This window comes from Erpetoichthys calabaricus, chromosome 9 (assembly GCF_900747795.2).
Source record: "Erpetoichthys calabaricus chromosome 9, fErpCal1.3, whole genome shotgun sequence".
NCBI classification, from domain to species: Eukaryota; Metazoa; Chordata; class Cladistia; order Polypteriformes; family Polypteridae; genus Erpetoichthys; species Erpetoichthys calabaricus.
Window position 1 is genome coordinate 73,233,443 of NC_041402.2, and position 12,922 is coordinate 73,246,364.

General features: G+C 34.7%; 1 protein-coding gene across 1 annotated transcript in view; it reads left to right on the forward strand.

Annotated features, from left to right (window-relative positions):
• ctu2 (cytosolic thiouridylase subunit 2 homolog (S. pombe)) overlaps nucleotides 1-12,922 on the forward strand; it is a 46,109-nt gene that overhangs the window by 1,129 nt on the left and 32,058 nt on the right. The window contains exons 3-6 of the mRNA XM_028809741.2: nucleotides 5,915-5,993; nucleotides 9,830-9,889; nucleotides 10,007-10,067; nucleotides 10,407-10,516. Coding sequence (XP_028665574.2) covers nucleotides 5,915-5,993; nucleotides 9,830-9,889; nucleotides 10,007-10,067; nucleotides 10,407-10,516 — 310 coding nt within the window. The remainder of the gene's footprint in view (nucleotides 1-5,914; nucleotides 5,994-9,829; nucleotides 9,890-10,006; nucleotides 10,068-10,406; nucleotides 10,517-12,922) is intronic.

Genomic DNA, 12,922 nt, shown 5'->3' on the forward strand with positions numbered 1-12,922 from the left:
AGTTTTGATGTTTATGTTAATTGGTTTTAAGTTAGTGCTCAGTAGGAAGTTCATTGTACTCTGTCATTTGTGGATGTTTGCCACTTAGTAGTTTTTCAAGTCACTTACTTCTGTATATAAAGTTAATGTTAATAATACACTGCCTGGCCAAAAAAAAAGGTCACACACTCTAATATTTCATTGGACGGCCTTTAGCTTTGATTATGGCACACATTCGCTGTGGCATTATTTCGATAAGCTTCTGCAATGTCACAAGATTTAGTTCCATGCAGTGTTGAATTCATTTTTCACCAAGATCTTGCATTGATGATGGTAGAGTCTGACCGCTGCGCAAAGCCTTCTCCATCACATCCCAAAGATTCTCAACTCTGGAACAGGGTAAATCTGGACTCATCAGACCACATGACCTTCTTCCATTGCTCCAGAGTCCAATCTTTATGCTCCCTAGCAAATAGAAGCCTTTTTTCCGGTTTGCCTCACTGATTAGTGGTTTTCTTACGGCTACACAGCTGTTCAGTCCCAATCCCTTGAGTTCCCTTCGCATTGTGCGTGTGGAAATGCTCTTACTTTCACTATTAAACATAGACCTGAGTTTTACTGTTGTTTATCTTCGATTTGATTTCACCAAACGTTTAAGTGATCGCCGATCACGATCATTCAGGATTTTTTTCCGGCCACATTTCTTCCTCGAAGACGATGGGTCCCCACTATCCTTCCAGTTTTTAATAATGCGTTGGACAGTTCTTAACCCAATTTTAGTAGTTTCTGCAATCTCCTTAGATGTTTTCTCTGCTTGATGCATGCCAATGATTTGACCCTTCTCAAACAGACTTAACATCTTTTCCACGACCACCAGATGTGTCTTTCGTCATGGTTGTTTAAGAAATGAGAAGCAACTCATTGCATCAGTTGGGGTTAAATAACTTGTTGCCAGCTGAAAGATAATCGCCCATGCAGTAATTATCCAGTAGGAGGCTCGTACCTATTTGCTTAGTTAAATCCAGGTGGCGACTTTTTTTTTGGTCAGGCAGTGTAAGTTAATACAATGTTAAAGTGTTCTTTCTTTGTTAATGCCAAAACAGAAATTCACAGTCCTCACAAATACAAAGTCTGACTTAGTGTAAACTTCCTGAATTCGGGGTGTTCAATAGAAATGTACGTCATGAGGTAGAAATGCATAATAAACTAATAAACTAGAACAGTTGTATCAAATATTAGAAATATTAAAATGACTGCTTCAGTTTAAATTTTTAAAGTTTAAATATTCTCAATTGTAACAGAAATATATCATTTTTAGTCTTTGATAGTGGTCCATAGAGAACTTGATCCCTAGTAAAAGATCAAAAATAAAATAGTGTTCATAATCACTTGAAATACTGTAGTCTAAAACAAAGGCCCATATGTTTGTGTGGAATTTGTCATTTTAAACCTTCTGGGAGTGGCTAGAACTACCAGTAAAGAATCAAATATCAAAAATATTATATTTGTGATCAGCAACCTTGAAGTACAATAGAACAAGATATGCATATTTTGCTGATCCATATTATTATTATTATTTTTTTTTTTTTTGAAGTTTTATGAAAAGAACTTTGAACCCTCATTTCTCATGAGGAGGTCAACCCCTGGAGGTGGTTGATGTGACATACACAAGTTTTGATCATTTCTGCTGAAGACACCAATTAATTTACTCCATAGTATAACTGTGTAATTTCCTTCACAAAATATGGTCCAAAATGGCCCAAAATGTGTGTTTTGGGTCAAGAGGGCAAAAAAGGGAGGAACCCCACGAAGCTTGACATCTTGCATAACTGGGTATCAAGACACCTTTAACGTTATATCATGTCAGGGGTTTCTGTGTACCAGTGAATTAGGAGACCCCACACACAAAAAAACTGCAGTGATTTCAGAGCATTTATTTCACTCCTCTTGTAAACCAGTTGCTAGCATTTGACTTGCAATTGGTCCTAGTTGTATTCATTCAGTCTAAAAGTAAGTGTGGGGGGTGTGTGCCAGATTGTGCACCGTGATAAACTAGCACCCCTTTCAGAGCAGTTTTACACAGATGTGCTTGTTACTGAGGGTAGCTTCAGAAGTCTGAGTATAGAGGTCTGACAATTTTTGAAAGAAGAATGGATTGATTAAAATATATTCGGTTTTGAAGTATTTATTACTGCATTAAAAGAAAAATACATTTGTTGTACTGTAGTGTATATTGTATGTTTGGGATTGACTGATACCCTGTCCAGGGTTATTTCCAGCCTTGCACTTAATGCTGCTGGCATAACCTGTGGCCCTGCTATGACCATAAATGGCAATGATGTGTTGTGTGCACTCATTTAAATGTATTTTGTTGTAGAATAGTTAGTTAATGTTTACAAATTGCAATAAAATTGAAGTATTTCAGTTGGAAAAGCATAATCTATATAGTATAAATTTTGACACAATATCTGGAAACATTGAATAAGGATTTGGATTTAGTTACAGGTGCATTAAGTTAGATAATTATGGTAAGAGTTAAGTGCGCAGATCCAGTTTATTAAGGTTATAATGATGTAATCTAGCCTTTTACTGGGTATATGAACTGTTATGTAACGGTCCATGACTCAACACAACTCAGAAGCAAAACATTTTCAAATAATAAGTTTATCGAGACAAAAATATTAAAGTTGTTGTTAGAGGTATATATTGTTGAAGCTTTGTGTAAAATAAAAACCTATTTCAATTCAGTAGCTGAACATCTCTTTTGTTGATTTTACAGTCTTTCATTTGTTTAATAGCAGTTTTCTCTAATACCTTAATTTTATAAGAGAAGTAAAACATTCAGAAAAGTGTGCATGTGGAAAAAAAATTTCATTTGATATAGACTCCTCATTTTAATTTCAGTTCATAATGCATTTCCAACATTGCTACACTCTTATAGCCATATATGTGTTTTTGCCTTTTGAGGGATTTTCTTTGTTGTCCATGGTTCGTCTTAATTTATTCATGACCATAGATATTTGTGGTCAATTTTACTTTCACTCTTGCATTTTAGATATATTGTGTACATTGTCCAGTATCTCATGCAAAAAAAAATGGACAGTGAAACTTCTTTGGTCTATAAATACAAAGCATCACAAGACCAAACAGTAAAAATTAAAAAGAGGAAATGATTTAAAAACTGAAAAGATATCATGATACATCTACTGGTTCCCTTTTGACCAATTCAGATCAATTTGATTGTAAAAGCAGGGTTCTCACTGCAGTGAACTTAGACTGTAACAGATTGTCAGTACTTGCATGACATGAATTAAAGCATGAATGATGACTTTAATGCTTCTAAAAGGTAACTTTCATTCCCTGTTCCTTATTGACAATGCCAAAGATGAGAGTTGTCTGAGACCAACAGAAAAATATGGTCATCGAGCATAAAAATGCAAAAGGGAACAAAGTCCTCTCCAAGGAGCTTGGCATTCTTTCTTCAACAGTTCACCATGTTATTAAGATGTTTGCTGCTCATTGTAACTGTCAAAAACTTCTCAAGATGTGGTGGGAATAAGAAAATTGATCACAGAAGTCTTCGGAGGTTAGTGCAAACTGTTGAAAAAGTACCATATAAAGCATCCAAAGAACTTAAAGGTGATCTGGAGTGATGGTTTTAACTTTTACCAAATGTTGCACACTAAACTGAGAATGGCTGTTGAATGAAGGCCAAGGTGGACCTTGCTGTTAAGACAAATATAAAAGGTGCAGCTGATCTTCACCCAAATTTGCCTAGATAAATTAGAATCTTTCTCGAAAAATGTTCTGTGACATGATAAATGTAGAATTATGTGTCGGTGTTCACCAGCAGTTTGCTTTTAGGCTACAATGTGAAGCTAATGAAAAGAAGTAATAATAATAATTTATTACATTTATATAGCGTTTTTCTCAGTACTCAAAGTGCTGTCCACACAGGGAGGAACTGGGAAGTAAACCCACAATCTTCCACAGTCTCCTTACTGCAAAGCAACAGCACTACCACTGCGCCACCTGTAAGTACACCCAACTTTCAGGTAAATACCATTGAGGTTCCATAATGTTGTGGATTTGCTTTACTTTGTCATTCTGGTTCTGGAGATCTCGAACATAATAAGAGAAACCTGAAAGCAGAAGATTCCCAGGGCATTGCAGAGCAGAATATGCATGAAAGAATGATTGAAATGGATAAAATTAACTGTGTTAAATTGGCCTACAATGAGTCCTGATCTCAGTCCAACTGCAAACCCTTGGAAAGAGCAGAAATCAGCTATTTGTAAAAGGAATCATTCAAGATGTAGAACAAATATCAAGTGAAGAGTGGGAGAAAATACCAGCAGAAGGGTATATAATAAGCTTATAGATGGGTACAATCATTGCCAAATGGTGTGCAACCAAGTATTAGGGAACAGTGCCTTTAACAGAATCCACATCTTATTTTCATTTTTTCTGTGAAAGAAAATAATACAGTACATGCAAGTTGAAAAGATCTCCAACAACTTTAAACATTCTATACAATTATTCTCTCTAATTCTTACTTTTTCAGGTATAAAACCTGTTTAATATATTTCCAATTGAAGTTTCTACCCCCTTAAATTCCATAAATTTAAAATAAACAAAAGGTTTAAAGTGATATGGCACTGACTAGAAATGTACAGTCAAAAAAATACTTTTCAATAGATATCACTCTCCTCATAAATATTAAGATTGCATTATTGTTTTTCTGTGCACTCTAAACACAAATGCTGAAACAGAATATCATTTATTACCAACACATGCCATCTGGCAGATTCAATGGTACAATACCCAGCCATGGGATAAACAGCTTAGAAGCATATTTACTCAATCAGACCAAGAATCACATCAGTAATTAATGATAAAACACAGTTCTTATGGGAAAGAAAAAAGGATTTACAGCTTTTTTTTCCCTAGATAGCTCAGGATAATACTGTATATTGCTGACTGTTTTGCATAGATGAGATCTAACATCACAAATATCGCTTGCCAAGTGACAGTGCCTTTATAATAATTATCAAAATAAAACCTGCTTTTGTTGAATATGTGGCTGTTTGTAAATTAGCTAAGTTTAGGGCCATGATAGAGTACATCTGTAAAGTTTATTTTTGTAGCTTGCATTTTTTTTCTCTCATAAACTTAACCAGAAAGCAACTCTTGGTCACCTTCTAGTTACTGTTTTTTTGTTTATCTGATATTAAAATTTAGAAGTTAAATTATAACTGTATATTTCTATGATAGAAGTTCAGCAAAGTCATTACAACTTTGTGGGCAGTGATTGTTGTCGGTTATTTAGAGTTCAGTTATTTGCATATGAATATGACAAAAGGTTAAACAAGAAAAGGGCGTTAATTCCAACACAATCACACAATTCCTGCTCATTTACTGGGTCAAGTAACTTACTATTTTTGAGGTGTCTGAGACATTACTTTTAGCTACACTTCTGTGTAACATTTTATTGCATTATATCCACAGTATTCCATGTGAAGACAAAAAATATTTTGTCTGGAATGAAATATCTAACTTCAGTCTGATATTTTTTTCCTGAGCGTGCTATAGTTTAAGCTGTCTCTTCATTATTTTATTAATTTATTTCTTACAATGAGTTAATTTCATCAATGTATGGAGTCAAACTACCCTGGTAATAGTAGTCACAAAGCAGAATGCAGCCTTGATAAATCCAATTTTTTCAATCTGGACATATTGCACTTCTTCTCTAATAGCCAGTTTTATTACAGATATTAATTTTACTTAATGTATTGGCACATGCTCTATGCATTATTCATTTAAAGATGATATTTTGAAACAACATGCTTTTCACAAGCTGTACTTAAAGAATTTTCTGACACTTTGTTTATGTATGTTGGAATGACACTAATGATACAAATTGTTTCCTGTCCAGGAATTGCTTTAAGGAGTATTTTGTTCATAAATTCCGTGCCATGCTGGGGAAGAATCGCCTTGTTTTCCCAGGAGAAAAGGTATGGTAGGATGTTTTTTTAGCTTCAGAATTGTAATACATCAGTGATTAAGTAATTTTGGGTTATTTTTCCTTGTGATGCTATTATCTAATTGTTGTAAATGGTTAAAGACCCCTTCACTAGTCATGATATACAGTAGTTATATAGAAAGTAAAATGATACGGGTAGTTTGCATTTTTCAATAGCACCAGTCTACAAACCTTAATGACTTCTGCAATAGTTTTTGTAAGCAAAGCTCAGCAAGACAAACCATTTGCCTCAATATCTGAATGCATCTATCTCCATTGACATTTTAAGAAGAAATACGTTCAGGTCCATATAATCAGGAATTTTAGAGTTCATATTGTAGTCCGTAGTTCACACCAGTGCATTTATATATTGACATATTACTGTTTTAATTTTTAATTCATTGCATTTCTATTACTATATGCAAATGTTTTCCTCATTTTTTCTAAGCTTCATTTATAACCATAAAAATACTTGTGTATCCTTAAACAATATTTATAATATGTTATATTTTATAACAGTCTAAAATGAAACAAAGGCTTGTCAGAAAATTCCTTCTGACAGCAGTATCCCAATAGTTATACAATTCTTGTCTGTATAGCATTAGCGGACGTCTGTCTATTAAATAACGAGACTGTGTTTCTATCTCTTAAACAAAGCAGTGAGAACCAATTCTGAGCACTTGCCATCAGGTTTAAAACTGTCCAAACCCGCACGACAAACGACAGCACTCTCTGCCGTTTTGTTGATTGTTGCCAGTCACTGTTTCATGCAGTTGTTTCCCCTCGTGCGCCGGGATCCTGCTAAGTTTAAAAGTGGAGCAATGTGTCTGTTTGAAATTTCTAGTAAAATTGAGCAAAACACCAATGGAATCTTTTGAAATGCTTACTGAGGATTACAGGGAAGACTGCATGTCTTGTGCGCGCGTGTGTTTCTCCTAAATTGAAATTGGTGTGTAAAGAGACACCTTCTGAGTCAATGGATGCAGCAAAAAAGAAAACGTCCGAGGTCTTGAAACAGCTGACAGAAACTGATCTGCTCCACACCTTCGACCAGAGGAAGCCAAGACTGCATCCGTGCATAACTGCGAATGGGGACAAGCGTTAGAATTGTTATATAGATAAAAGGGAGTTATTGTGTCAGTCTAGTTATTTAATAGACAGACCTCCTATGTCAAGAAGAGAAGTAATACTCAAAAAGCCAAAAATGCATTTGTGTTATGAGAAACAGAGCTATGATTCTAAAGTCCCCCGAATTTGTTTTTGGTCATAGAAAATGCAGAACATTTGCTAAAATATTATATATTAGACAATACCCACAGGAATCCATCCGTATCATTAGGCTGAAAATGGGGGTTTGCAGTCATAATACGAATAACAAATTTAAATTCAGTCATTTCAAGCATTAAGAGCTATTAGGAACACTAGTAATGCCTTGACTATATTTTTAAGTCAGTGTATAATGGTATCTTGATAAAAAAGGTATCAATTTATATCTAAAACATGAAAATATTTGAGTGTGTCAAGCCTTTTGATTGGATATATATGTGTGTGTGTGTGTGTGTGTGTGTGCGCGCGCATGCAAAGTTCACACACTCACTCTGTGTCCCATTTAGTTAAAAAGCTGATATTTGGTACAGCTAGGTCAGTAGATGTCTGCTAAGAAAAGACATTTTGATATCACTTTTTAAGGGGTAAACACTCAGCCCCTCCCCCCATAGAAAAGCTAAATACCCCTAAATCTCAAAAATGCTTTGACAGGTTTCATTGAAATTTGGTGATGATGTAGGAAAAATAACTTTGTCGATACATCTTTTACTTTTGTATTTGTTAAAATTATGCTAAGTTACATGGTCTGTGTGGTTTAAGCAAATGGAGGACAAAGTAGAAGTTAAAGTTGGACCACATGAAGAGCACCACTAACCAATAGGATGGATAGACTACTGAAAATGGGGGTGAACAAAGAATTGTGATTACGTTGTGAAATGGAAAAAGTTCACTGAAGCTCAAAGAAGATGCAAAGCTCAACGCTTAGCAAGTGCTGTTTTTTGCTGATGACTACCGCCACGCTTGTGTACTTGCTCTCATCTTGGTTATCTGTTCCACTGCATTGACTTCTAGCCCCGATTATGGTGCTGAAAAATACAAGGGGGGGTGGGAACTACCCAAAACCTGGCTCAACCCCAAATACATGAGTGCTGTGCTCAAAACTTCAAGGGAGATTCGCCTCAAACCAAACCCCAAACCCCCCAAGCACACACTTTTTTGATTGTGGTGCTTAAAATGCAGAATACTCCAATGTCAGTTTTAGATAGTGACAGTTTAATTTCTATCGGGGAAGCCATGGAGATCGTGTTGTGATACTCCGTTACTGGTCTGTGCTCATCGCTCTTCATGTTAATATATAGGGTGCCAGCACTTATGTTTATCCACTCCAAACACTGCTTTGCATACACATTCACATCTATGACTATAAAGGGGAACTACGTACTACTGATAAAAAACATGAAAAAAAATACTGTAGTTGAGTGAACGGCATAAATTATAATCATAAATAGGTAAAAATGATAATAATATATACTGAAATTTGACATTCCTAATGATTACCTGTTTCGTTTCAAAAGAATACACTTATATTTTTCCTATATTCTTCCTGTGATTTACTTGACCCTCAACAAAAGCCGTGGCAAATTTGACACCCCTCTCCCCTCACAAAGTTAGCTATGTCTTGGAAAGAATTGATCTTACATCAAAATAATTTTACAAGGTACCTCCTGGATAACATGGGTTGACTGGTATTTTTTTCAGAATTTTTTGAACCTATAGCAGCTCCATTGACCTAATAATAATAATTTAGTTACTTATTTTTTGACTTATACTTTTATCCAAGGTAATTTACAACATTTGAGATACAAATTTTTAGTTTTTTTTTTCTTTCTAGTTGGAGCATAGGTGGGTGAAGTGAATTGTTCATGGTCACAGAGCATCAGTAGGTGGTTTTCACCCGCAAGCTAAGGGTCTGAAGTCCTAGGTCCAAAACCTTAACCACTACATCATGCTGCCCTCTAATAATATTAGCCCTTGGTGAAAAACTTCCTACAAATATGGTGTACGAAAAATCACTTAGTTACATATTACTTCTTATACACTATGATTTAATGGTGAAGACATTCTAAATACATTCCACTATCTGAATATGTAATATTTAAAACCATTTGATTTAATTTAAAGAAACCTTTAAATTTAACTTTAAACAAAATGACAACCATTATTTACTTTGTTTATAAGTTTTTGCAAACTTCTCTGAAATTAGAAAAGTTTCATGTAATTTGTAACAGTTTGAAGGTTGACACGAGGTGCATTGGTTAGCACAACACTTTCAAGCTCCTTGAGACTTGGTTCAAATCAAGGCATGGTTACTGTTTGGAGTTTGCAAATTCTTTTTGCTTTGGTATTTTTTTTTCCTTTTCTCTCTGTTCTAAGAGTTTCGTCTAACATACCAAGAAGGGACTTTTCAGCTTAGTTGGCAGTTCTAGTGTGGCTGAGCGTGGTTGTGCTCAGGACTGTGCTTGCAGTGGACGGGCATCAAATCCAGGGTTGATTTCAGTCTTCTGTTCAGGGTTGGCATGACCCTGGAATTAAGTGAATTCAAGAAAGTAAACAAATGAATGTACTGCTTATTCTTTGGTGCATATTTCATTAATTAAGATTTATGATTATTATTTTATGGGTAATAAAAATGTTCATGTTGAAGAAAATGTTTTGTACTCAGAACATTAAAGGTAAATATTCAGTATGACGAAAAAAAAATTTTTCCCTTGTACTCAATAGGTACTGCTTGCTGTTTCTGGTGGTCCTTCATCCAGCTCGCTTCTGTTTCAAGTTCAAGAGGTAGATTTTTAAAAAATCTAAATGAAACACATATAAACAGATCTGTTAAATTGTGAATTTAATTTAACTTTATTTTTATAAGTTTGTTATGGTCATAAACTGTGTTTTGCTTTTTAGGGCCTGAGTCATAAAGCTTCAAAAAAGCTTCGCTTTGTTCCAGGGATAGTCCATATAGAAGGTAATTACTTCCTCATTTTAATGTCTTTTAAATACATCCTTAATTATTATATTTATGATTGTCAGTTCTGCATCTTTATGAAGACGTTTGTTTTGTCATCTGTGTATTTGTTTATTGTGGCTTATAATTTAACTTGCTGCCAGAGAATGTCTATGTGTACATGTAGTTCTACTGCTGTTTGTTTTGGAGTAGTGAATTGTCCTTGCTTTAAAGAGCTCTGTGGTGCTGGGTGCTGCTTACCCCTTCTTTCATTGCTTAGACATTGCTCAAGAAGCCATATTTCAGCTGAGATATATGCGGCCCAATTCCCAAGCATTCATTATTTTTTTTTCTATATAGAGGGTGCTGCATGTGGAAAAACCCTAGAAGAAAGAACTAAAATAGTTGCTGATTTAAAATCAATTTTCTCTACTTCAGGATTCCCATTTGTCATTGTCTACCTGGAAGAGGTAAGGCTAAGAACATTTGTAGGTTTTGTCTGTTGTCAAGTGTTGTGTGGGTAGTTTTCAGATTTTGATATTTCCTTGTGAATACATGTCTGAATACAGTAATTTTTATAAAATGTTTGACTTACTTACATTAGATGATTAATTAGATAGTTTTGAAGTCAAGTTCCTGCCATAAATACATTTGTCACAGGAACCAGCATTAATAAATAAAGAGATGTTTGTAAATTAAACATAAAGATTCTCCAGCAGTTGACAGTTGTAGGCACCAAATGAAATGTGAAATATTAGACTTAAAACTTGCAGAATATGCCTACTTTGAGGATGAGCTTGTTCCTGTGTAGTAATTTACTTCTTAATATTGCAAACCTATTGAAAATGTTAATATCCATATCATTTTTGCTATGCTTTTAGTTTTGTGAGCATTCCACCCTCCCTGCTGACTTCTTTCCTTATCAGTTTGACAAGTAGCTTTTACCCGTGGATGGTTTTCATGTAAACTGGGTTCAAGAACGCTGAAGATGTGTACATTGATAGGAAAGAATATATAGATGCTCAATTTTATTATTTTCTTGTCACAGGTTATTTGCATTTCTGAAACATTTTACCTCTAAAGCAATATTCTGCTAATTGGCTACAAAAACATGTTTTACTTTTGAATAATTCTCGATATTATACCCTACAGTGTATCCAGTTGGCTTTGTAGCATTCCTTATGTAGGCTGTTGTTCATATTGTAAGTCCGCTCAAGCCAGACGTTGGAAGTAGGAAACATAGACTATTACCTAAGAAAAGACAGTGCCAATAATCCATCTTTAAAAACGAATTGCTGATGAAGCACTTACTGTTCAAGTGACATTTTTCTGATACATTTTAGTTGTCTCGCTTGTTAAGATTTTGAACACTTAATTGCTTATTTTCATCTTAAAACACTACTCTTTGTATTAACTGCTTGTTAGTAGCAATAAGATGCAAATGACAAAGTAACCAGCAATTCTACATCTACCTTGTCTCCATTTCCACCCATATGTATTCATCAGTCACTATTTGGTTTAATTAAGTGCACAAAAAGACACTAAAGAGAAAGCGAAGAACTGAAAATTACTCAATTGTTTTTGCCCTCAGATCACTTGGATGATACATGTATCATTAGAAAGGAAAAAAAAAAATCTGTGATTTAAGAATGAACTGACATAGTAGAGTTTAAACACTAATAAGCCATAAAATTAAATAAGATCTGTTATTGATGAGGATTGGCTTCTAAGTAAGCAACTGGATTGGAACAAAAAACTGTAGCCCCTGTAGCTCTATAGGGTCGGAGTTGTCTACCCCTGTGTATTCTCATTTGGAGAGGGTATCTCCTGTTTAGCTTGTATTAATAACACAAAAATAATACTGTTTAATCAAAAGTGACAGTGCTTTAGAGATGCTGTATATATTTATTTTAAAAAAAATCAAGCATTGTAGTGACTCATGAAGATATTCTACAAGATTTTGGGAACTCCCAGTTGTTCTTCCAAGTATATGCTCCCATTTTCCTAAATAATAAAAATATTTCAAGTGAAGGTATAAGAATATTTTAATTAGATTTAATTTCTTGCTCATCTTAAGGATGATTATCTTTGGCAGTTAAATATTGTAGGGCTTGCCTTTTACTTTAATTAGCTTTTAGACTGAAAGACAATAAATATTTATTTTTGTTCAGATATTTGAACAAATTCCTGGTAATGAGTCACCATAGGCCAGGTTTCACAGTATAATCCTTTGAGAGTCGGAATTAAAAAAAAAGAAACTTCTGTGCAAACAGTGTTTGTTGGCTCTTATAGTCAAAGCACATCAATTGAAAATGGGGAGATGCACTGAGAAGTAGCAAATCAAATGTAACTGAGGGGAGAAATGAACGTTTAAGAATGCAAGTACATGAAGGTAGGTTACCCTTTGTTCTAGAGCAGGGGTCCTCAATCACGGTCCTCGAGGGCTGCAGTGGCTGCAGGTTTTTGCTCCAACCCAATTGCGTAATAAGAAGCACTTGCTGCTCAAGTCACACTTCTGGTTCATTTTAGTTGTCTTGTTCGTTAAGATTTTGAACCGTTATTGCTTATTTTAGATTTAAACAGCTGTAGTCTTGGTTTTTAATTGCTCCTTATTAGCAATAACATGCAAATGACAAAAGAGACCAGCATTTCTCCATTTAGCTTGTTACCACTTACCTCTGTGTATTTATCATGGACTATTGAGTTTAATTAAATACTTGGAAGGAAAGTGAAGAGAAAAAAGTGAACCACTGAGAATCACGCATCCATTTTAGCCTTCAGATCATTTGAATGATATCCTTTGAAACAGGAAGAAAATCCAGGATATGAGAATGACCTGACATAGCAGAGTTAAAGCACTAACGAGCCATGAAATT